The sequence below is a fragment of the Punica granatum genome, chromosome 4 (assembly GCF_007655135.1).
Source record: "Punica granatum isolate Tunisia-2019 chromosome 4, ASM765513v2, whole genome shotgun sequence".
NCBI classification, from domain to species: domain Eukaryota; kingdom Viridiplantae; phylum Streptophyta; class Magnoliopsida; order Myrtales; family Lythraceae; genus Punica; species Punica granatum.
Window position 1 is genome coordinate 1,572,710 of NC_045130.1, and position 22,347 is coordinate 1,595,056.

General features: G+C 40.9%; 5 protein-coding genes across 7 annotated transcripts; 2 read left to right on the forward strand and 3 right to left on the reverse strand.

The window, feature by feature from the left end:
* Nucleotides 1-92: 92 nt before the first annotated feature.
* Nucleotides 93-4,934, reverse strand: LOC116203661 (GATA transcription factor 26). Of its 2 annotated transcripts, none has more exons than XM_031535514.1 (8): nucleotides 4,353-4,934; nucleotides 3,118-3,495; nucleotides 2,175-2,643; nucleotides 1,817-1,889; nucleotides 1,574-1,677; nucleotides 1,142-1,328; nucleotides 943-1,054; nucleotides 93-614 (listed from the first exon to the last, which is right to left on the reverse strand). In XM_031535514.1, the coding sequence occupies exons 1-8, from the start codon at nucleotides 4,390-4,392 to the stop codon at nucleotides 352-354; spliced, it is 1,626 nt and encodes a 541-aa protein (XP_031391374.1). In that variant the 5' UTR covers nucleotides 4,393-4,934; the 3' UTR covers nucleotides 93-351. The 2 variants fall into 2 exon arrangements, with proteins under 2 accessions (XP_031391374.1, XP_031391375.1); XM_031535515.1 differs by lacking the exon at nucleotides 4,353-4,934 and adding an exon at nucleotides 4,146-4,328.
* Nucleotides 4,935-9,517: 4,583 nt separating this feature from the next.
* LOC116203662 (bax inhibitor 1) lies at nucleotides 9,518-11,584 on the reverse strand. The gene is made up of 6 exons (XM_031535516.1): nucleotides 11,404-11,584; nucleotides 10,872-11,015; nucleotides 10,677-10,768; nucleotides 10,285-10,471; nucleotides 10,030-10,185; nucleotides 9,518-9,893 (listed from the first exon to the last, which is right to left on the reverse strand). Exons 1-6 carry the CDS (start codon nucleotides 11,512-11,514, stop codon nucleotides 9,843-9,845), a joined length of 741 nt encoding a protein of 246 aa, XP_031391376.1. The 5' UTR covers nucleotides 11,515-11,584; the 3' UTR covers nucleotides 9,518-9,842.
* Nucleotides 11,585-15,143: 3,559 nt separating this feature from the next.
* On the forward strand, nucleotides 15,144-17,708 carry LOC116203664 (putative glycerol-3-phosphate transporter 4). Its single transcript, XM_031535519.1, has 3 exons — nucleotides 15,144-16,442; nucleotides 16,595-17,140; nucleotides 17,266-17,708. The coding sequence occupies exons 1-3, from the start codon at nucleotides 15,395-15,397 to the stop codon at nucleotides 17,304-17,306; spliced, it is 1,635 nt and encodes a 544-aa protein (XP_031391379.1). The 5' UTR covers nucleotides 15,144-15,394; the 3' UTR covers nucleotides 17,307-17,708.
* Nucleotides 17,709-17,806: 98 nt separating this feature from the next.
* LOC116203666 lies at nucleotides 17,807-18,654 on the reverse strand. The gene is made up of 2 exons (XM_031535522.1): nucleotides 18,221-18,654; nucleotides 17,807-18,022 (listed from the first exon to the last, which is right to left on the reverse strand). The coding sequence occupies exons 1-2, from the start codon at nucleotides 18,510-18,512 to the stop codon at nucleotides 17,997-17,999; spliced, it is 318 nt and encodes a 105-aa protein (XP_031391382.1). The 5' UTR covers nucleotides 18,513-18,654; the 3' UTR covers nucleotides 17,807-17,996.
* Nucleotides 18,655-19,084: 430 nt separating this feature from the next.
* Nucleotides 19,085-22,134, forward strand: LOC116203665 (GTP-binding protein YPTM2). 2 transcript variants are annotated; one of them, XM_031535521.1, is made up of 8 exons: nucleotides 19,087-19,291; nucleotides 20,068-20,140; nucleotides 20,422-20,469; nucleotides 20,760-20,807; nucleotides 20,906-20,977; nucleotides 21,071-21,226; nucleotides 21,353-21,456; nucleotides 21,742-22,134. In XM_031535521.1, the coding sequence occupies exons 1-8, from the start codon at nucleotides 19,278-19,280 to the stop codon at nucleotides 21,836-21,838; spliced, it is 612 nt and encodes a 203-aa protein (XP_031391381.1). In that variant the 5' UTR covers nucleotides 19,087-19,277; the 3' UTR covers nucleotides 21,839-22,134. The 2 variants fall into 2 exon arrangements, with proteins under 2 accessions (XP_031391380.1, XP_031391381.1); XM_031535520.1 differs by having other exon boundaries at nucleotides 19,085-19,291; nucleotides 20,906-21,226.
* Nucleotides 22,135-22,347: the final 213 nt, after the last annotated feature.

Below are 22,347 nucleotides of genomic sequence, written 5' to 3' on the forward strand. Positions count from 1 at the left end.
TTAGATACGTTTTTATAAGAATGTGGTAGAACACTGAAAATGAGAATTTCCGGCGAAATATATGATCCATAAACCTGTAAAAGCAAGGCAAGTGACTGAAGTAACATATCGGATTCTGGAAATTACCATCTCTTCGGCATTCTTGAGCTATGTACTACAACTTGAGTCATCCTATACAAAAAAGCCCACCCAGATTCATCCTTTAACATTCCAAGTTCGAAAGATGAAAATCCAAAATAGACTAACGTCAAGCCTAATTTACAGACTTTCTTGCCCGGCCTCCTCAGACCGAGTCCCAATATCCAGCATGGTCCAAAGATTGCACCAAGGCTTCCAGTTATCAAGCCAACGTCAGGACCCGAGACTTCTAGAAGGATGCAGAAGCTCTGCTTGCGGGAACGAGCTGTTTGATGGCACATCTAAGAGCAGATCTTGCTCAGAGTTCTCGTCAGTGGGATGAAGCGAATGGAGCAGGAAAGAGTTGCCATCGGAGGGCACTGCAAAGAGGTTTTTGGGGCTGAAGCAAGAGCTGTCACTGTCCATGCCACCTTCCTTGTTCTCAAAGCCACCTTTCATGGCCACCTTTTTCGGGTTCTTTGTGGTCACCTTCACATCTGAAATATGCAGAAAAAAATCCTTAAAAGTTGCATGACAAGTCATACGAACAGTCGAAAGGGGCACTGCCAATCTAAACAAGTAAAATGTCGGGAACGCCTATATGGATATAGTATACTTGCAGGAAAAATTGCTTCATGAGATTTTCTTACCTCAAATCGACACAAATATTATTCTTCTCTAATGACCAATATTTTTATTAGATCTGATGATTGATAAATCTTTCGTAGAAGTGCATTAAAACTTACAAATCCAAATCCAAAGCACACAATCACTGGCAATCCTTCTAGGATCGATTGACAAATCTTATCAGAGAATGAGGCAAACCTGGATAATTTGGTCTCTGAATGCCCTCTGATCTCTTTCCATTACCTAGCTTACTTGTTACTGAGCTCTGGGGTCCAATAACACGAGGCCCTCCGGAACTGCTCTTGCCTTCCTGCAGCCATAACTTAGTTCTTCATCAGCAAACCATCATCTATACCTTGATATGAACATACACAGAACTGAGATTTGTGTTTGACACCTTCAGGCGGTATCGGAGCTCCACCCATTTGCATTTCGCTGAACTGAACAAAGCAAGCTTCCTCAGAGCCTTATAGTCTTCTGCTTCTTCTCCTGAAAGGGAAACATCAAAAACACCTTCTGCAAGCAACTGTTGGAAGGAAGTTAAGTTCTCCTTGAACTCCAAGCTACCAAACATCTCCTTGAGACTGCAAAAAATAGAACATTTGTTTTATTGGCATGTTGAGGCACTAGATTGGATTACTAAAGCCTAAAATTGCAAGATAGTTCTCTCAGATTACAAAATAGCAACTCTTTATGAGAATCAAGGTGTTGAGATATTGATATACTTTAGCTTAAAATAAAGAGTGGAAATATAGACAATAAAGTATTTGACGAACAGATATCTTGAAATGACCTCGTGGACATAAAAGTTTTAGATGAGGAAGCTAACCTCTCTGGCGGATTTGACACATCTATTGCAGGCAACAATTTCGAGAGCTGCTGCTGCTCTTCGTAAGACAGGTGCGTTGCAAACTCCTCAAAATTTGCCACATCCTACACCAGCAGGAGAATCACGATGAGGTTCCGTGGAGTAAGGTAATAATGCTCATTTAACTTAAACAAAAGAGAGAGCAAACAAAGGAGAGGAAGCAATAAAATCCTCAAACACGGGGAGTACTAAATTGGAACTTACGCTAAGATCGACGTGACATAGTGGCGAGTTTCGGTTGCTTAAAACGTGTCCTTTTTCATGCTGTGACTTCTCCCTGCAAATCGAGATAAATGAGACTTTAGACATAGAAAGTTAACTCCTCTCCAAGAAAGATTCTGAATCGTCTGCATATTTGAGCAAAACCCTGTCCACACCATGTGGCGGCCACAAAGGATTGCACGAACATTCATCCTCCAATTAAAGGCTATCCTTTTCTCATTAAAAATACATGAAGCTGTTTCGAGGTAAATATACGGACAGCTATCCATTGAAATCCTGATTCTGCTTAAGCCCTTACAGCAACTGTGTTATCCGTTTCAAGATGGATTCATGGAGTTACCTTTTGAGGTTTCCTTGTTCCATTCCATGCCCGGGAGGGCCCTTAAATATCTCTGCTCCTGCATTTGCAGGGCCTTTGCTATTTTTATGTATAGGAAGTGAATAAACATCATTGGTTCTGCATAGTTTGTTCTCAACCGAGAGAGAACTGGCTTCTGATTCCTCTTCTCGAACAACCGATTTTGGACTTCTAAAGAGAAGTGAGACATGTTCCTTTTCTCGCACTATTTCATTGGGATGTCTAAAGAGGACTGATCCGTGCCCTATCTCAACAGAGACCATTGGAGTTTCACTCTCCAAGAGCAAATCCTCTTCGGAAGTGCCAGAAAAGCAAGAAGATTGCTGCTCCTGTAGTATAGTGTAGAGATCTCGAGTGAGTTTCTCGACCGGAGATTGCTTTGGAGGACGATTCACACATGTCCTTTTACGAGAAGGTACCATCGTGTCCCATACAACTGATTGAGCAGGACCTGTCAAAGCATCAATCAGAAAGCACATGAATCAGTCTGCAGAAGCTAAAGGACATCAATATAACATAATAATGCATTTTCAGCTTAATTTGGCATTGTTGGGGCAATTGTCAACCCATGATCAGAATTTTTTTTTCCCCCCACAAACATTGTCTTATATTTTATTTTGTATTCCATTCTTTCATTTGGAATATCACTGCAGATAAATCCCAATCCCTAAGTTTTCCATTTGATCAAGCCAGAACGTCTTAAACCACCAGATACAAAACGAAAGAAGATCCTGTGAAGAGTTCCGGTCTGCTGCTGTTCCACAAAGTTAACGGTCTATTTGAGCAATTTGTCGTGGAGTGTTCAAGAAAAGTCGAGTTCCAGTCAACAAAAAGAAGTATGTATTTCGTTACGTAGATTCTCCTTTAAATTCCAATTGTACACCATGATTGGCTCCAAGAGAACTCCCAAGTTTGAATCTCGAACCTGTCAAATCACTACCCTCAGGACCGCCAAACTGTGCACAACTCTCAGAATTCGAAACAGCTGAACCCGAACTAGACCGGTTGCTTGTGTCCTCATCCACAATTCCCTTCTGAAAGTTGTGGCCATAATCGGGGATAGCCCCTCCAATCACCAAATTCTCGCCCTCTTGTTTTCTCTTTAGGAGCTTCACTTCCTTGTCCTTTGTGTTTAAGGACATGCTCTTCATTGCCACGGTTCTCTTATCCTCGATTTCCTCAGGTTCTGCACGGGCGTGCAGAGGGGTGTAGTTTAGCAGCGTCCCCTTTGTTCTCCACCGTGATCCACATGCATTGCAAAGCACAGGCTTCTCTGGAGGCCCGTTGCGCCAAAGAGGGGTGCCTGTCCCAAGATTTATACGTTGTCAGAATGAATGTGCAAGCTGAAGGTGCAGAAGAATGAAAGATCGATGCCTGGAATCGGGGAGTCCATGTTAACAGCCGAGATTTCCTTTTCTTCTTTAAAAAAAACCACTACAACCTTTTCTTTTGTGCAGCAAAGAAGCTCTTCAAACTTAGTACAAATGAAGTGAGAGCAATGAGGGATGAAACAAGATTGCCGCAAGAATTGGATCACAAATTGAAGCATAGAAGTCGCAGCAAATACATAGCTATAAATGGTGTTCCAAATCACAAAATGCTGAACATGATGACATGATTTATTTGACGAAGAAGAGGACTAGGCAAGTTTCGAAGCAAACAAACAGAAAGTCGGATTCAAAGTGCCGGTTCAGAATTCAAAAGTACTTCATAAGAGTGGCACCATCATAACTTCTGTTAAGAGGGTTGAGAAACAGAAAGAATGGCTACTCCTGAGGATTGCTTTTTTTTATTTTTCCCCTTCTAAATTCAATTCGATTCTGCAATTGAAATTGGGCAACAGCATTGGAACAGCTTCCCAAATCAATCCAAAACATTGAATATTCTTCTTCCCGTTATTCAATAAGAACTCAAACTCGAAGAACTAGATTTCTTCTTAATCCAGGGACAGACCCAGAGAAAATTGCATGAACTAAACGCGTACTCTCCAATCTCAATTCATTTCCCTCCTGCAGTTATCTGCAATACTGCATTAATTCATTTGAAACAAATACAGAAGACCCAAAACAGAAAATAAACTAAAACAAGAAAGCTTCTTTTTTATTGTTCCGATTGAATTGTTGGAATGAAGGACAAATCATTGGAGAAACAAGAACTCACTTGTAACTCCACAGTGATAGCAAGGACCCTGCTTGCCCATCTCTCTCTCTCTCTCTCTCTCTCTACCAAACAAATTCAAGGGAAGCCCAGAGGAAAAGCAAAAGGCAACACGACTCAATCAATTTGGTGAAAGATATAAACTTGACCCCAGGAGGAAAAAAAAAAAAAAGGCAAAATTGTTGAATGGATTCAGTGAGTTAAAAGCCTTCTGAAGGCTGCCCTGCAAGAACCCACCCAGAACAGAATTCTTGCAGAAGCAAGCAAAAGTCAAGAGAGACCCAGAAGAGCTCCCTGCCTCAAAAGTCCCCACAAAAATCAGCAAACAAAATAAATGAAACTGAGAACAGACAAAGATAGTGAAGAGGTTGAGATGGCAATGAAATTTGTTTAGCTGGGGAAGCTGAATGAGATGAACAATCCAATGGAAATTAGAGGAGGACCATTTTTCGGAGGAATCTAAATCTAAACAACAAAAATGGTTCCTTTTTTTTTTTGTGCCCTTTTGGTTGGTTGTGTGCGCGTTTGCGTTTGTGTAATGGGGAGGAGAGGAGTAAATGAAAATGTTTCAAGCCCTTCTTTTCTTCTTCCCTTTCTTTCTTTGCTTTTACTTTGTTGTTGTCATTCAATGAAAGTCATTTTAACCTGTCATTAAGAAATGGGGATGTGATTATTTTAACTAATTAAATTAAACAATATAATAATATAACTAAGATTTTAAATTTTAATGGAAAAAAGAAAAATGGAATTGGAAAGGAAACTGTAATGCAGGAAGGAAGAGGATATGTATGCTTTTTGAGTGTTGACTAATGACTAGAGACCTCTCTGCCTTGAACAAGGGGATTTCCATTTCCGAATTGCCAAAAATATGCAAAAATGTTTCTACCCATTTTTTCTCCAATATTTTCCTTTTTTTCAATTTAAAGTATTTGAAGGGAAAATCGACAGCCGAAGAACAAGAAAATATGGGAGGGAAAAAAAAAAAGAGGACTTTCTTTGCCCGAATAAAAGAATCCCATATTTAATTTTACATTGATTAAAATAAAATGGATTATATTTAAAGAGTCATTCGTTCACCCTAATGATAAGTCTTGTAAGGAGTCATTAAGCAAAAATAAAAGTCTTTTAAGGAGTCTTCTCGTGGGAGAAAAAAAAAAGTACATCGCAATTATCAAAGGACTACTATTTAGTATTTATATATATAATCTTCTAGAATCATTCTGATCTAATATAGCAAATATCCAACTAAATAAATATATATGAATAGAGAGAGAAAAGGAAAAATTTGCCTTCGTTTTGGAAACACAACCAAATTTTAGAAAGTCACAAATCTAGTAGCTACTTTTAATACTAATTTTCATCAAACTTCTACCTAGATTGTTTGGAAAATTTATTAGGAGCATATCCGATCTGAGTAGAAGCATCAACGTTATAACGTAAACTCTTGTATTTTGATGTCTAATATTTTGTTAAAAAATTTGAATGCCAATATAATCCTCCATAATTTTTTTTTCTATTTGGTGTTATTGACAAAAAAAAAAAGGGGGGGGGGGGCAAAGAAACAGATAACAAAGTATTTATGAATATATTTAATGGGAAAAACAGGAGAAAAGAAATGGGAGGAACATAAAAAAGGACAAATAGTACGTCCATTGAGGAGGCATAGTGGACATCCCATGAAATTTGACCGTATTAATGCCACGTGTCATTTTCAAACAAATTGATCCACATCTTCTCTTCCACCTTTTTATTTATTTATTTTATTCTTTTATTACTTTTACTTTTTACAAGGGGAGATCTACCTCCTCTTCTAGTTCTAGGTCTCCATAGAAAGTCAACCTTGACTATTCAAGGGGGGGCATCAGAGCCGTCTGATTAGACCCCGACAACTGATCGAGACGAAGGAAGCTCACATCATGATGATGGGAGCACCAAAACTGCACATGGACGGCTAGGATTTCATCAGATCGCCATCATCTCATCTTCCATTTGTTAGGTAATTTCATTTTTTAAAAAAAAAATCAATCGCCCATGCTCCTCCTATGAGGTCACATGTATCTTCGTTCGCAAGTGATCGCAGCTCAACCATTTTCATCACCGTGGTCCAAATTTCATATAGAACCGCAACTCCGTCACCGACGTCCCAAAATAAACGGTCCATGTCGGTTCAATCACCTCAATTATTATTTAGCCTAAAGATATTTTTTTTAATACACGGCGGCCCAGTTTAATAGAAGAAAAATCGAGAACTAGAGTGTATATGTATATAGGTGAGCAATTGGGATTCATTGAATTATGGAGGGGACTAGACGCAGAGTCAAGGCCTACATTTACGGGCGGGTCCCAGCAAACTCGTGACCCGTCATGGTCTCTATGTGATTAATTGGTTTAAGAGACTAATGTTCTTCCCTGCGCGTCGAGCAAAGAGAGGGAACTGTCTTCTCTTGTTAAGGTTGATAATTGATATAATTACATATATGATTTATGATATGGACTCATTAAATTGACCATAACTTGATATTAATACGACTCTATGAACCGCCGGACTTACCGTTTCTCAATAACATTATTTCAATGTTGTCCATGTATTTGCTGCCGGTGTGAGTCAGGGCATCCGTTCGCGGAACATAGAACAATGACCGATTACCACATTCCAGCGGGCCAAAATAGGACTATGAATCGCCCCTTTTTCGTCTGCGTTGGTCGTCGCTCTATATCGTGAAATCAACTGTGCAACGAAGAGCATGACTGCCTATTTCCATCCCTCGGAAGATCACGAGACTTTTTGTACCTAACAGTGCGATCAGTCGTTCGATCACATTCACATCGCACCGGGAGGGATGAGTTCAGATATGATAAAGAACTGGGAATCTTACGTCTTGTAATGGGCAGAAAAGAAGAGTAAACCTAATGTTCGATGAACCCAATGAGAAATAATAATATCAACAGGGCCTCACCGATCCTATTGGACAGACAAACCAGAAACCAACCACCCCATTACATAACACGATCTAATTATCCTTCTGAAAACACAAAAGAAGAAAAAAAGAAAAAAAAAAAAAAAGAAAAAAGAGAGAGAGAGAGACTGGAAACTCATTTGGAAGACGGCTCCAATATGCACTTTTTCTAACTAAGTTCGACCCGATTGTAATAGTAGATAGATCACATATGCCGTAGTATTTCTTGGATTCAGATCGGATCGCTGAAATGATGCGACTTTGCTAACCATAACATATTGCTAGGCATTAAATTTTTTAGTTTGGTGCTTGCTTTTGACTGACAAAAGAAAAGAGGTAAATCAAATGCGAGTCGGTTCAATAAGTTCGGTATTTACTCCGTTTACATAAAAATTCGGGTTTGAATATTTGTGAATGTAAAAAAATCACGTTGGGAGAGTTTTACTCTTTATGAAGCCAACCTGACTTGACTAAATTAATTGAATTCCAATTGAACTTTTAGATATGATGGTTCGCGCCGCAAAAAAAGAGGTAGATTCCGAGATCCACGATGGACGAAAGCTCTTTGGTATTATCCACTCCACAATTTATTTTACCGTAATTTCATTTTACTTTTTATTAATAAACAATCTAATTAAAAACAATCGATCGCAGAGAAATGGATTCTTCAGGTATGTTTATTTCGGCTTAATTAAATAAGTGCTTAAAAATTAATTACAAGTTAGTTATAAAGAAAAAATAAATGTAAGAAAAATGAAAAGATGAAAAATGATGATCTAAACAACTTAATCATTAAATAAAAACACTTATTGAATAAATTGAAAAATTTCACTTAATGAAATAAGTATTTCTCACTTATCGATACTCTTTATCCATCATTAATTTTTTTTCAGAAACTGCATACCAAGCATTTCGGTACTGCCTCAGGTGAGGCGTTTTCCATGATCCTTTTATTAGTCATCTTTCTCTACTTATCTTTTATCTTGTTCAAGGTCCAATATTCATTTCTCCATTCTTCTGTACATTTATTCTCTTAACTAACTAAGTATTTAATTTTTACGCACTTAATTTATCAAACGCCATATTTTTCTTCTTCCCAACGTAGTCTATGGTGAATGATAACAAAGTTCGTATTAATGGGTGTGTATATATATATATATATATGTTGCGGATATTAATCCCACATTAAAAAGATAAATCAAGATCCATTGATGTATATGGGACTTGAGTACTAATACTTATCAACTTGAATTTTTAAGTGAATATGAGCATGAACCCGTATAAGCCAAATGAAAATTTAATATGGTATCAGAGCGGATTACGCTTCAACGTATCCACGTGAGCTCACACTACGCCGACCAAATATGGAGTGCAGCCAACAGTGCACCCCCGTATTAGTGTTCTTCCCTTGCCCAAGCACAGAAGATGAGCCCAGCTCGAGGTCAATTATTGAGGGCGGATGTTTAAAAGCACATGATCACGTGTAGGTAGAAATATATCACAAGTTGCATGTGAAGGCGAGTGTTGATGATATTAATCCCACGTCGAAAAGATAAATCAAAATCCATTGGTGTATATGAGACTTGAATACCAACACTCATTAATTTAAACTTTTAAATGGATATGTGTCCAATCCCGTATAAGTCCAATGACAATTTAATAATATATGTATATGTATATATGCATACTGATTCAATAAAGGGGGGAAAAAGAGAGAAAAATCGTTTTGCAGGTTGTAGAAGACAAGTAAAGAATAAAAACCTCGAGTATAATGGGAAATCAAAAAGTTTGGTAACGAGCTTGGCCCCTTGTAGGAGGCAGTGGATGAAACTAGTCGTGCCCTCTATTGAAAAACTTGAGAGACTTCGCAAAGCAGATGGATAAATCAGTAAATGGTCACCGAAACCCGAAAAACCTGAAAAACGTTCCATATCATCACAAAAAAATCATCCCCATCTCAAAGACGGGTATCTTAAGGGCATCATAAAACTCGTACGAGCATAGAAAAGAAGATCACGGCATTAAGAAATTAGAGGAGCTCTTCCCTCCTCACATACTTCTCTTCCTCCCCCTTAGCTGCGCTTTTCTGCGGCACAAGGAACAAACTAAAAGAGCAACAACGACTAGATGTAGAAGTCATGGCGTGAATGGTACTACAAAGAAAAAATGGATCAACGATCAGTATTTTGCTGCTCAATGAACCATGGAGTCTGTGATCGGTGGCACAAGGGTCATGGCATTCATGATTTGTATCATTCATGTCAATACAGATCACGGCATTCGCCATTCTCCCATCGGCAGATTCAGCAAGCTCCTTGGAGAAAAAGTACATATAAGAGTCCGGGATATTCTTAACTTCCAGAATGAGGGAGTCATATTCACAACAGCACGATAATCCAAAAGTATACACACCGGCATCTAAACACAGTATCTAAAATGTCATCCTCCTGTTATGAAACCCATACAAAAGGGAAAAGAACTTTCAGCATTAAGAAACCGCAGCTTATTTCTTGACTTTCAAGCACCGTCCACGAGCTCAATCTCTTCTCTTCTTCTTCTTCTCGTTCTTCTCGGCCGAATTCTTCATCTGCACAAGAGAGAGAGAGCATCATAATGTCAATACAGTCAAGTTCCATTTGCCCGAAAGGCTAGCCAAAGCATCCCGATATCAGAGGGCAGTGCGAATCACGGAGGGAAATCTATTTTGAAGTCAATCTACCTACCATGATGATAAGGATGCGAACAAAGACAGCGACAAAATCAGTGAAGAGGGTCATGGCATGCTTCACGTAGTCGAGATCACCACGGTGTGCCTTCTCGATGATGTCCTGAGTGTCAACTACCATGTAGCCCACGAACACTAGCAGCCCAAAGTACAACTGCAAGAATGGGAAGGGAACACGTACATGAACCCACTAATACATTTGAGAATCGCAAAATAATAGAACAAGAATGAAAATGGAGAGTTGGATACCCACCTCAAACTTGAAGATAGCTGCAGAGCCACCAAAGATCGAGGATGCGAAATGCAACCACATCAGCATGGAAAGACCAGAGGAGAGCAAGCCACCGAGGTAAAGATACTCCCTCCGCTTAGCCAACAAAGCTGCTGCCGAGAAGCAAGCAAAAGCCAATGCGGTTCCCACAAAAGCGCTGACCAAGATGCTGCACCAAATGACAGGACGGTCATCATTATTCAGCAGAGAACAGTTACCGGCAATTTATTGCCCAATCATGTATTCATTCATTCCCTTAAACTACTTCCAAGTGCAAAAAATTTGGAATAGGCGGGGCAACCTTTGCTTATTCCATTACTAAAGTATCAAGTTCAATATGATCATATTTAGACACAGGTAGAACCGGCATGTACCTTGGGTCGATCTCAATGGCCAGATCAATGAGGGGACCGATTGAAGCTCCTTGGAAAAGCGAAGATGCCATGAGCAAACCAACCCTCTTTTGCTGCTCATTGAGAAGCACGGAAATCAAGTTAAGTCACTGTAACTGAAAAATCCCGATAAGAAACAAGAAAACAGAGTTCGGAAGACTGCTCTCCAGGATGTACCTCTTCATACGGGGGTGTAGAAAGAAGCCATATCATGCAACCCAGGCAGGCAAGTGTCGTCAGGAGGCCACCAATGTTCCACAGGATATGCAGGTAAGCGCCGGTCGCAGCGGCTGCCAGAGCGCAGCAAAGTGAAAGATAAACCTGAAAGGAATAGAAGCGTACAAGGAGCCGTCAAAGAATGCATCACAAGGGATGAAAATAACACCAGATCCCGGAAATCTCAATATGCTACGCATTAACAAGACATTGTCGGTTTCCATGGACAGAACAAGGACACGACTTCTCATAAATCTTGCTTGATTCTTCCTCAAGAATTACCCTAACGATTCATCATGCATCAATACTCATCATCGCTTCTCAAAAGATTCAGCAACCTCAAAGATATATGAACGGAAAACTCGTTGAAACTAGAGACAAACCGCAAAGTCAAATCTCAAAAACCTAGCAGTCGATAAATCATCGGCGAGCCATTCCAATCGCATGCTTCATCAACAAATCTATTGCGAAGAACGGGATTGAGGGAACTGACCTGTTTGAGATGGGTCTGTACGACCGGGGAGATCTGCCGGAAGTTCTTCAGGGAATCATAGCTCCAGCTATTACGGCCGCTAGACTGGAAGAAGGAAGCGAAGGAGTCCATTTTCGCGATACGATCGAGAAGGAACGAAGAAGAGCCAAGTTTGATCGATCGATCGGATGTCAAATGACGCACAGACCCTACGACATATATAGGCTCTTGTTCAATTTCGTGGAAATTTCTACGGTCTACTGAAATGACGATACTGCCCTTCTGTTGTGCTCCTTTCAACGAAAATGCCCCTCCCCGAATTCTCTGGCCGGAGTCCGATTATACTTCAGCCGGGTCATCACGAGGTGTTGTTAATTGGTGATAGATAACTTTTTTTCCTTTTCCTCTAATCAAATTAATTTTGGTTAAAATAGCACCGTATTACTTGTGCTTTGTTCTCGTTACCAAATTTAGCAAATATTTTCAAAATTATTTTCGATAGCATGTGATTTTTCATATAAAATTAATGAAAATGTCGACGTGGCACCCCATGTCGTGAGGGTGGCAGTGCCAGTGCTCCACGTAAACATAGTTATCACTTTTGAACAAAAACAAAAATAATATGAGCCCGAGCAAAGTCTAGTGTTATCAAAGGTAAATTTAAAAGTGCATGTTTAATTTGATAAAAATATCAAATCACGTGCTATATGTACTATAAAATATTGAATATGCATTTAACATTGTCCAGTTTCGATTTATAAAGAAAATAAAAAATTCTAAGTTCTCAAATTATATAATTTTTATTCAATATTATAAATATTGACAATTATTGCATTAGATTGAATTCCTTAATTGCTACTGTAATCTACAAGATCAACTGAGCCAAGAACCAAAACATTATTATGTCGTCCAATTCCGAGAGTTATGTGATTGTGGTCGCGATCTTAATTTTATCTAGGATTGTTCAATTACAAGAGGTGTGTGTCAGGTCAAAATGTGATCAGGCAAGATTGGAGAATGTTACAGGAGAGAGGGGCAAAAGGGTAAAACCAGGGGTAGTTCTGGAAATTCGTTCTCTTCCCACGGTTCGTCTGGAAGTTTCGTCATTGACCTGCTTTATTAGTAATTAAAAAATAATAAAAGAAAAACAAAATAAGAGTATAATACGTCGCTTTCCTGCTAAGTAAAATGGAAAATATCTGATGGCGTTGAGGCGCATATTGCGCTTGATGACGGGGCCAAGTTACATCGTCATTGTCACCAATCACCGCACGCCATTTCAGCTCTTGAATTAAACCGGTCCCACAATATCTGAAAGATAGCGGTCCGGATGAAGCAGCCGGTTCGTAACCGGGTAGTCGTCTCGCTTTGTGGGGCCCTCAGTGATCTCTATCGTGGTTGTGGGATCTAAGTCAAAGAGCAAGGGTCGGACTCGGATTGTTACCAATAATATGATTATGGTGAAGGACGACGGTTCGGTGGCGAAGCTCAGTCGACCATCCTGACCTTCGATTCGGATACGGTCTTCGATAATTTGTGCTTGATTGGAGTTTTTCCTTATCTTTTCCTCCATATGTTTTTTATTCTTTTATTTTTTCCCGTTGTAAATCCTGATATCTAAAAATTTAATTGGATCCCGACTAATTCAATCGAGAAAACTTGATCCACTAAAGAATAAAGCTCTTTTAGTATGGATTTTTTTGCATTTACATTTTTCCTCGATATGTTTGCAAGGAGGGAATTTATGCAGCAAGACAAATATGAATTTTTTGGGTATATTTTTGGAAACTGTAATTTGGTGAACTCGGGATATTTTATATTAGTTAATGGTAATTCAAGTATATCTTGGAACTATATAATTATTCGAATTTAAATTGATTCAAAATGATATTGCACCTTCAACAATCAAACTAATGGCATTCGCAGCAAAAAATGGCATTCGAAGCATTTTGCAATGATATTTCTCAATCAATCTATCTCAAACTTCATTACGAACTTGTTGGCCCGAAAAAAGAAAATTGCAATTAACCATTCAAAAATACACGATCAATTTTCCATGGATGTGATATCTCCTGTGGTACAGAATTTAATTTTATATATGTGAAATAAAACGGGATGTTACATTGTATAATGTAGTAAACTGAGCAGTGTTAGAAGATCTCAGAACAAAATAGCAATTTAATGCCAAAGCTAATTTACTTGAAGTTGAATAATCAATCTGCTAAATTCGAGCCCCCGATGTGGACTCATGCCAGGTTTTGCGTTGTATGGTGAGACCGGGAGTTACTTTCACTCCCATGCAGAGTTCGTCCCTCCATGCAGATTGCACAGTTCTCTCACGAAGGCACCTCCGTGATCTTCTCCTCGACGACTCCCTCCAAAGCCTTGATGAATTCTATGACCCAATGTTCATCCCTTCGTCGTGCTCATCCTCCTTCGTATTCCTCCTCCTCCTCTTGTTTTTCTTCTATTGCTTCTCCTCTCTCATTGAAATAGGGGATCATGACACGAGTGAACCCTAGATATCTCCACCGTGATGGGGATAATAGCTGCTACCTTCCTGCTAGTGTACCTGTCATCCTTGAGTGCGGAGGTAGCTACCCTAGGAATGAAGTTGATGATCGCCTGCTGAGAGTCGTTCGGAACCTTGAGATCCATCTGCGGGCAACAGTTGATTGCTGTAATGATATTTGCGTAGGAGATGTTGGTGCAGCCAAGTTGAGTGGTCATCTGTCGAGTCGCGGTACCCTACCAGTGGGTCTCTATAAAGGAGGTGGAATCACCTGGTACGATGATTCTCAAGAGGCGCTAGACCCGGAACGTAGCTAAGAACGTGGTCATATCAAACTGGGGCACGAACAAGAGTTTCCAAGGTTGAGTTGGGCATCAAAACTTGAATCTATCGAAAGGATGCCATCGGAGGAGCTAATTGAAGTGATTATGTAGGTCTTTCGATGAGTATAAGCACATACTAACATCAATTTAATATAAATAAGATGTCAGACTTTCAAAGGAGTTCGACTATATATTTCCTTTGCAGGTAAGATCGAAGAAATTTCCTAAGAATAAATCGAGTCTGTTTTAGGAAAGTATTATAGGATATTGGAAATATGTTTGTAGTATCAATTAGGGATCTTACCGAAGTTGTTCAATTTTGAAAAATAAGTCCGAGGATTTTCAAAACAAAAAATATATCATCAATATATTTGTAATATCGAATATAAATAAATAAATAAACATAAAAAAGAAAAAGGAGAAAAATTCGAGAAAATATTTGATGGGTATTACGCAATCACTTTATTATATAAAATTGTATTATCGAAGTGAGATTTTAAAATTTTACTTTAACTTAATTTTACTCACAATAAAATAAAATAACTCATATAAAGTTAAAAAATAAATCCCATTTATATCACATTTTTAAAAAAAAATCAAAATCACATAATTCATACAAAATTTAAAAATAAACCTCATATATAATTATTTATATCATTTTTTTTCAAAAATAAAATTTATTTTTAAAATATTATTTACAAATTAAACGCAGCATAAGTGAATTATTATATATGATTATCTTTCTCATCGTACAGGTGAATCATTCAGGATGGAGTTTCACGCAACCCAATAATTTCTCCAGAAACTCGTCGGCATGTGGGGCCCGAAACCAAAAGGCGAATGCCTGCGTGGCGCGTGAACGAAAACTACTCTCCTCTCCAGACTCCCCGGCGCATGCCACGTGTCCTTCATCGTCTCCCTCTCCCTCCCGCTCTCCCGCCAACCTCGCTCTCCCTCTGCATCCCTCTCTCTCTCTCTCTCTCTCTCTCTCTCTCTCTGAGTCAATTTCACATGAAACGTAACCCTTTCCGTTCAATCGAGCTCGATCATTAATGTCGTTTCCACCCAGTTGAAGGAGGATTCGAATGATGAGATTGACATAGTAACGAAAAATGGAGTTTTCTGCACTCATTTCTAGGGTTTGAGCTCAGACCTCCACCGCGATTTTGATAAGTAAATGTCAGGCCACGGTCTCAGCTCCTTCAGGGGGACACCACCGGGGGTCCTGCTCATCAGGAGGCTCCGGGGAGGCAAGGACTGGACCCTCACGACCTACAGGTACGTCGTCCTGCTCGTCACCTTCATCGCCTACGCCTGCTACCACGCCTCCCGGAAGCCCAGCAGCATCGTCAAGAGCGTTCTCTACCCCGAGCCCGACCGGAATTCGTCCTCTGCCTCGTTCTCGTGGCCAGTGGGCGCCGTGTTTGTGAAAGACGAGATCTCGGGAGGCGGGTTCGGGAGCGGTGGCTGGGCCCCGTTCAATCAGGCCGATGGGACGTCGAAACTGGGGGAGATTGACGTCGCGTTCCTCGCGTGCTACTCGCTCGGGATGTACGTCGCCGGGCATTTGGGGGATCGGCTGGATCTGAGGCTGTTCCTGACCTTCGGGATGATAGGGAGCGGGATCTTCGTGGGGCTGTTTGGGATGGGATACTTCTGGGATGTTCATGTGTTCATGTTCTACCTGGCTATGCAGATGGCGGCGGGGCTGTTTCAGGCCACCGGCTGGCCCTCTGTGGTGGCGGTGATCGGGAACTGGTTTGGCAAGAGGAAGAGGGGCCTGATCATGGGCGTGTGGAACGCCCATACCTCGGTCGGTAACATAAGCGGGTCCCTCCTTGCGGCCTGTGTGCTTGACTACGGGTGGGGATGGTCGTTTATTGTCCCCGGAGCATTGATTGCGCTGGGAGGGGTCCTAGTGTATTTGTTCTTGGCTGCTTATCCCGAGGATGTGGGGTTCCCCTGTGCGAACAATTCCGGTGGGAACAATGAGCCGTGTGCGGCTGATGAGGAATCTCAGGCCCAGAAAGGACGTTCGGATGTTGAAAATATTGGGGCGCGCTCTGTTTCCGCGTCTTCGCAGGGTTCGGTGAGCAAGAGAAGCGTTGGGCTCATAGAAGCTTGTCAGATCCCCGGAGTAATTCCTTTCGCGATGTGCCTCTTCTTCTCAAAGCTCGTGGCATACACCTTCCTTTATTGGTTGCCCTTTTATTTAAGCCAAACAGGTAAGCTATAACACCATCGCCCGCACAGCTCCTGTTTTCAGAGTATCGTGTTCGACATGAAAGTTACGCACGAAACTGTTCGATGATTCCACTACTGGTTATGAATTCTTTAGGTGATATTCTTTTTTTTTTTCCCCCACTCGACTATGCAGCAATAGGCGGAGAATATGTTTCGGTAAAGTCTGCAGGGAACCTCTCTACCCTGTTCGATGTAGGGGGCATAGTTGGAGGAATCCTTGCAGGTTACATTTCTGATAAGCTCAATGCTCGAGCCATAACAGCAGCGAGCTTCATGTACCTCGCGATACCCTCAATGCTGCTGTACAGGACGTTTGGGAGTGAATCTCACCGTGTCAACATCTTGCTCATGATGGTTGCGGGGCTTTTCGTGAACGGCCCTTACGCACTGATCACGACCGCTGTTTCTGCCGATCTTGGGACCCATGCTTCTCTCAGAGGGGACTCGAGGGCGCTGGCGACAGTGACTGCCATCATTGATGGGACAGGATCAGTAGGTGCAGCACTCGGCCCCCTTCTTACCGGGTTCCTATCGAAACAAGGCTGGGATGCAGTCTTCCAGATGTTAATGGCTGGAGCTCTTGTCGCGGGACTGCTCTTATCACCTCTTGTTGCAGCCGAGATAAGGGAGAAGCTTCGGTCTTTTATGGAGTTGACAACAGCGAGGCAGAGTGGTGGAGGTACTGGGCATTTGCTCACGCATCTAATATATGATATCGAATACATTCCTCCTTACTTCGTTCAAAATGTAGCAATAACTATATCAGAAAAGTTCTGTAGTAATCCCTTCCCATTTGTTATGCAGATTCTTCATCTCAGCCTCTTCTAACCAACAGAATAAGTTGATGTGCATTCAACTGCATGAAAGTTTCCAGAAACTCGAGGATTCAAACTCGGGCCAACCTCTGCCTCAGAGACAGTCAAGTTCTCAGCTTCAGCTTGTGGCCTGTATTTATGAGTAGTTCGTTGTCTGGTGTGTGCTGCCACATTACATCATGTATAATACGGAGGTGCCGCTACTTGTATATTTCCAATACATTTTGGGCATGTGACCTGGAAGCAAGCAGTTCTCAGTGGGGTTTCTAACCGCGGATTTTTTTTTTTTTGGTCCCTAGGTCAGTAGGTACAGTTAAAAAGGATGGAGTTTTATGTTTGATCTCAGTCCTTTACAGCTTAGTTGGATAAAAATGTTTGTAGGCATGACACGGCTCAAAAGAAGAATAATAATAATAATTCCGACTTTGTCGACTCGCAGTTCTCTTTGAGCTTTCGATGATTTCATGCTTCAATTATCCTCTATATATAGATTGCAGCGGAAAGAGGAAAAGTCGCTAAGCAAATGGAGATGCCGAAGAATCATTGAAATGAATGTCATTTGAACCTCCTCTGGGGAAAGCAAGGATTTCTTGTTCTTGGCAAAGGAGTAAGAATGAAAATGCGTCGGTGAGCGGGAAAGAATGTGATCTAAGCTAACCTTCATATATACATATATATATATAGATTAGATGCCTTCGCTGGTCAGACCTCCACCTTCCTTTAATCTGCCGCCATCAACGAGACAACTGATTCAATGCAAGAGTTTCACAAATCAGCAGCTTAGATTAGAAGAAGAACAGAGGATAGCAGGATCCGAACAGCAAAACGCTTTCTATCTCCAATCAAAAATCAAAATCAATTGGACCGATCATTTTCAGCCAGTAGATAAATGAATAAATAAGCAAAGAGATTGGGAAGGAAGATAGAGAGGGAGTTTGCCTTGCCTGGGTAGGAGAAGATCCAGAGGATGGCGGCGCATAAGAGAAGGAGGAGGGGGATGGCGTGGACGGCGTTCTCGGCGGTCCGGTGGCGTAGGCGCTCTCTCTCGGCGGCCCGGGAGAGGGGATCGAAGGTGGGGAGCTCGGTGTCGGAACAGCTCGGCCTCAGGGATCTCGATCGGGAGGAGGAGGAAGAAGAAGAAGAAGAAGAGGAGGAGGAAGGGGGGAGGGAAGGGGAGATGGAGCTGTAGAAGAAGGCATCCTCAGAGACTCTCGAAGCACTCGATGATCTGTGCATCTCTCTTCTTCTCCTTCTCAGACTGTGACTCCCTCAGATCAGAGAGATTCGCTTCGTTTCGTTTCGTCTGTCTGAAAATGAATGATTAGGCGACCTCTGGTCTGCCTTCCCCTTTCTTCTTCATTCAACAATTTATTTATTTGTTTTTTTTTTTCCTTTTCTTTTCCAAATCAAATATAATTTTCGGTCAAGTCAATGCTTGATTGATGAGTTTCCGCGAAATTGTCTTTCTACATTTTCATTTTTCAACTTTCTTTTTCGTGGCCGCGTCGACTTCCTAAACTTCGAGGTCTGAGTTAACACGATGAGCTCGACATCCGACCCATCAACTATGGATTTTGAACTCATCTCACGTTACGATTTCCTTACGAGTGAACATATGGCGACTCAATATCGACATTATTAATCTTCTCAGAGGACAATGCATCCATGTATTACAATTTTAGGTGGAAAATTCCTAAAACTTAAAAATATATAAATCAATTAATCGAGAATTGAAAGAAAAAAATTGAAAAAATCTATTTTATTTTCTCTATTTTTTTGGTGAAATGTCTCCTTTAAGAATAAGAAAAACACGTCTCTCTCTTTCTGTCCAGCTCCCTCGTTTCCGCCTTTTACTTTTTGTTCACGCCTCTCTCTCTCTCTCTCTCTCACAGTCCGGCGACGATCCCAAATTGTCGGTCTGGTTCTCGCCGGGAAGTCGAGCTCAGCTCCGCCGTGTAACCTGAATTCCTTGGTTCCGATCCATCACATCATCTCTCAGCCATGAATCCCGAATAGTAAGCTCGAGTTTGCTTCCTTATAACACGCCGTTGATCGACCGTTCAAACCTGTTTCTGTTTCCACGAATTCGTGGATTCCTGCTTCCCTAGGTGGAAATTTGTGTAGATCTAGCTCATCTCGAAACATCTTCCTTAAAAATTTCGGCGCGTCAGCTCCGCTGTCGGTGCACGTGTGCTTGGGAGCTGATAAATTGTGTTCTGAAGATTAGGAGATCGCTCTTGACTATGTTCCAATCCATTTCATTTTCGTCTGAGATCCCTTGACTAGGCTTATCAGCTGATATCTTCACATAATATGTATGAAATGATTTATATTGGTTTTCTATTTACGTGTGATCATCACCGTGGTTTGGAGATTAATTTGCTTATTCAGATAATCGGGCATTGGTGTCGGTTTTGGGACGAGTCGAGGTCTTTAGGGCTGTCAGCAAAAGGCCTATAATGTTCTGAATCGGTCGGATATATTAGCATGTAGATAATAGAGACTTGTTCGACGGGATAATGATATCTGCAGCGTGATAGTTAATTATGAGTTTTTGATAAAATTTTCCTCTTGAAAACTATTGTTTTCTACAGAGAAGTAGGATGAAGTGACTAGATATGCCCCTGTTTCGCTTTACACTAGTCAATTTAAAGGCTAATTCCAGTTTCAATTTGTCTACTATGTTGCCTTAATCACGTGCAGCCGTATCATATGGATTGGTGTTTCCATTCTTGTGAACGCTTTTCTTTTGATTGCTGAATTTTTATCACTCTTCTCTGACTTTATGCAGCGACTACTTGTTTAAGCTTTTGCTCATTGGAGATTCTGGTGTTGGGAAGTCATGTCTCCTCCTGAGGTTTGCTGTAAGTCGTTTTATGTCTCTATCTGTGATAATCAGTGTCACCATAGATGCTCTTGTACCTTGGTTTTTGATCTGTTTTGCTCTTACATCCATTTAGATTGTGAAGATGGCTGTCTATACTTAAACCATGTGATCAATCCTATGCTCTCTTTTTTTTAATTTTTTTTAGTTTTTTCTGAAGGTTCTCATGCCATTGGTTTACTGGACTAAGACATCTTCTCTGATCTCTTGTGTTGATGATGGTCTTTTCATTTTTCTTTTTCTTTTTCCCCCTCCAAATAGGATGACTCATACTTGGAGAGCTACATCAGCACCATTGGAGTCGATTTCGTAAGTAACTGCACCCGCACCCTATAATTTGGATTTCCCAGTTATTAAATATCTGTGCAGGTTCCTTTTTCTTTTTGATAAGTGATCCGATTGATAAACCTGTATATACATCAAAGAGTCTGCCCACAGACCAGAAACTAAGCTTCAGTAGGATCCTTTAGCATGCCCCAGAAAATACTTAGTATCAGATAACTCAGATCCTAGTAGCTATATAAGATTAAGAAGACCCTAATAATCTATAATCTATCAATCTACAGGTGAACTTACTTCTGTTTTATGTTGTAATGCAGAAAATCCGCACGGTGGAGCAGGATGGGAAAACTATCAAACTACAAATTGTAGGTTTTCTGTATGTTATGTCTTTGGATTAGTAATCCTTGTTCGAGATACTGTTGATTGCTGATGAGTTCTTCTTTTGGTCTCTCTCTGTACACAGTGGGATACTGCAGGACAGGAACGGTTTAGGACAATAACAAGCAGTTACTATCGCGGTGCTCATGGCATCATTGTCAGTATTGCATCTTTAGCATCTTATCAGGGCAGCTTCTTCCCAATCCCAATGTGCAGGATTACATGTTCATTATTTACTCTTGTATACCAGGTTGTCTATGATGTGACTGACCAAGAGAGCTTCAACAATGTTAAGCAGTGGTTGAGTGAAATCGATCGCTATGCAAGCGAAAATGTGAACAAGCTTCTAGTGGGGAACAAATGTGATCTCACAGCACAGAAGGTTGTCTCCTATGAAACAGCCAAGGTAGGGAAAGAATAATTTGCTACTTCAATCTTTTTGTCAAGCAATCATCCTCTGTCTTCGTTATCTTTTACTCTTGCATTGCAATAGCCTGTTTATATTTTACTTACCAAAAGATTGCTTGTTAAGGCATTCGCGGATGAGATCGGGATACCATTCATGGAAACGAGTGCCAAGAATTCCACCAATGTGGAACAGGCCTTTATGGCCATGGCAGCTGCAATCAAGAACAGGTAACTCTCTTTGTGGTTTCTTGAATTTCCAAGTGAAAGAAATGCAATCCTCCCCCCATTCAAACTGGAAAAGCCATAAGAGTTTATTTAACTTTCACCTGAATCCTTAAGTCAGTGATTCCCTCAGTCTCAGATCACCGACTCATCCACACACTCAAGTCAAGAGTCATGGAGAATTACATTTCTTTCACAGCTCTGTTGGCAGTGCATGATGCAATTTCGTCTTCATCTTTTCTTGTTTCCGCTCCTTTTTGTGGGTGACTGAATTGTTCTGGAAATTTTCAGGATGGCAAGCCAACCAGCAATGAACAGTGCTAGGCCTCCGACAGTGAACATCCGGGGACAGCCGGTGAACCAAAAGGGGGGATGCTGTTCATCTTGAGGACAGGAAAGACCCTGGAAATTGATAAAGGAGCTGCTGATTTGCTTAACGCGTTGTATGTGGGTTGGGCTCCTCTGTTCGCTTGTAAAACTAGCTTCTTTCCCCAAACACTTTGCACATGGAGACCTAGATATGATACGCATCTCTGTATGTTATTTTCAGTTCTTTTGCTCGCATTTTCCAATTCTTTTCCACGCACCTAATTCTCGACGTATGTACAAATTAGGGAAAATTTGGTTATTTGCCTGAATTTTCCAGCTTTATCTTTTCTTGTGCGATGCAACTGTTTTCCGGATTCTCTTGGTTGGTCGAGAAACTTGGCATATGTGGATGAGCATGGGGTTATGGTTATCACTTATCACGACACTGCATGATTTCCAGTATACGTTTTGTCCCCGTCGTTTTCCTTGGTACGGTATCTCCATTATAGGCCCAGAACCGATGGTAAATTGGGAGGGAGGGACGGAGGCTTGATGATATCAACGAGATTAAGGAGATCTCAGCTAGCA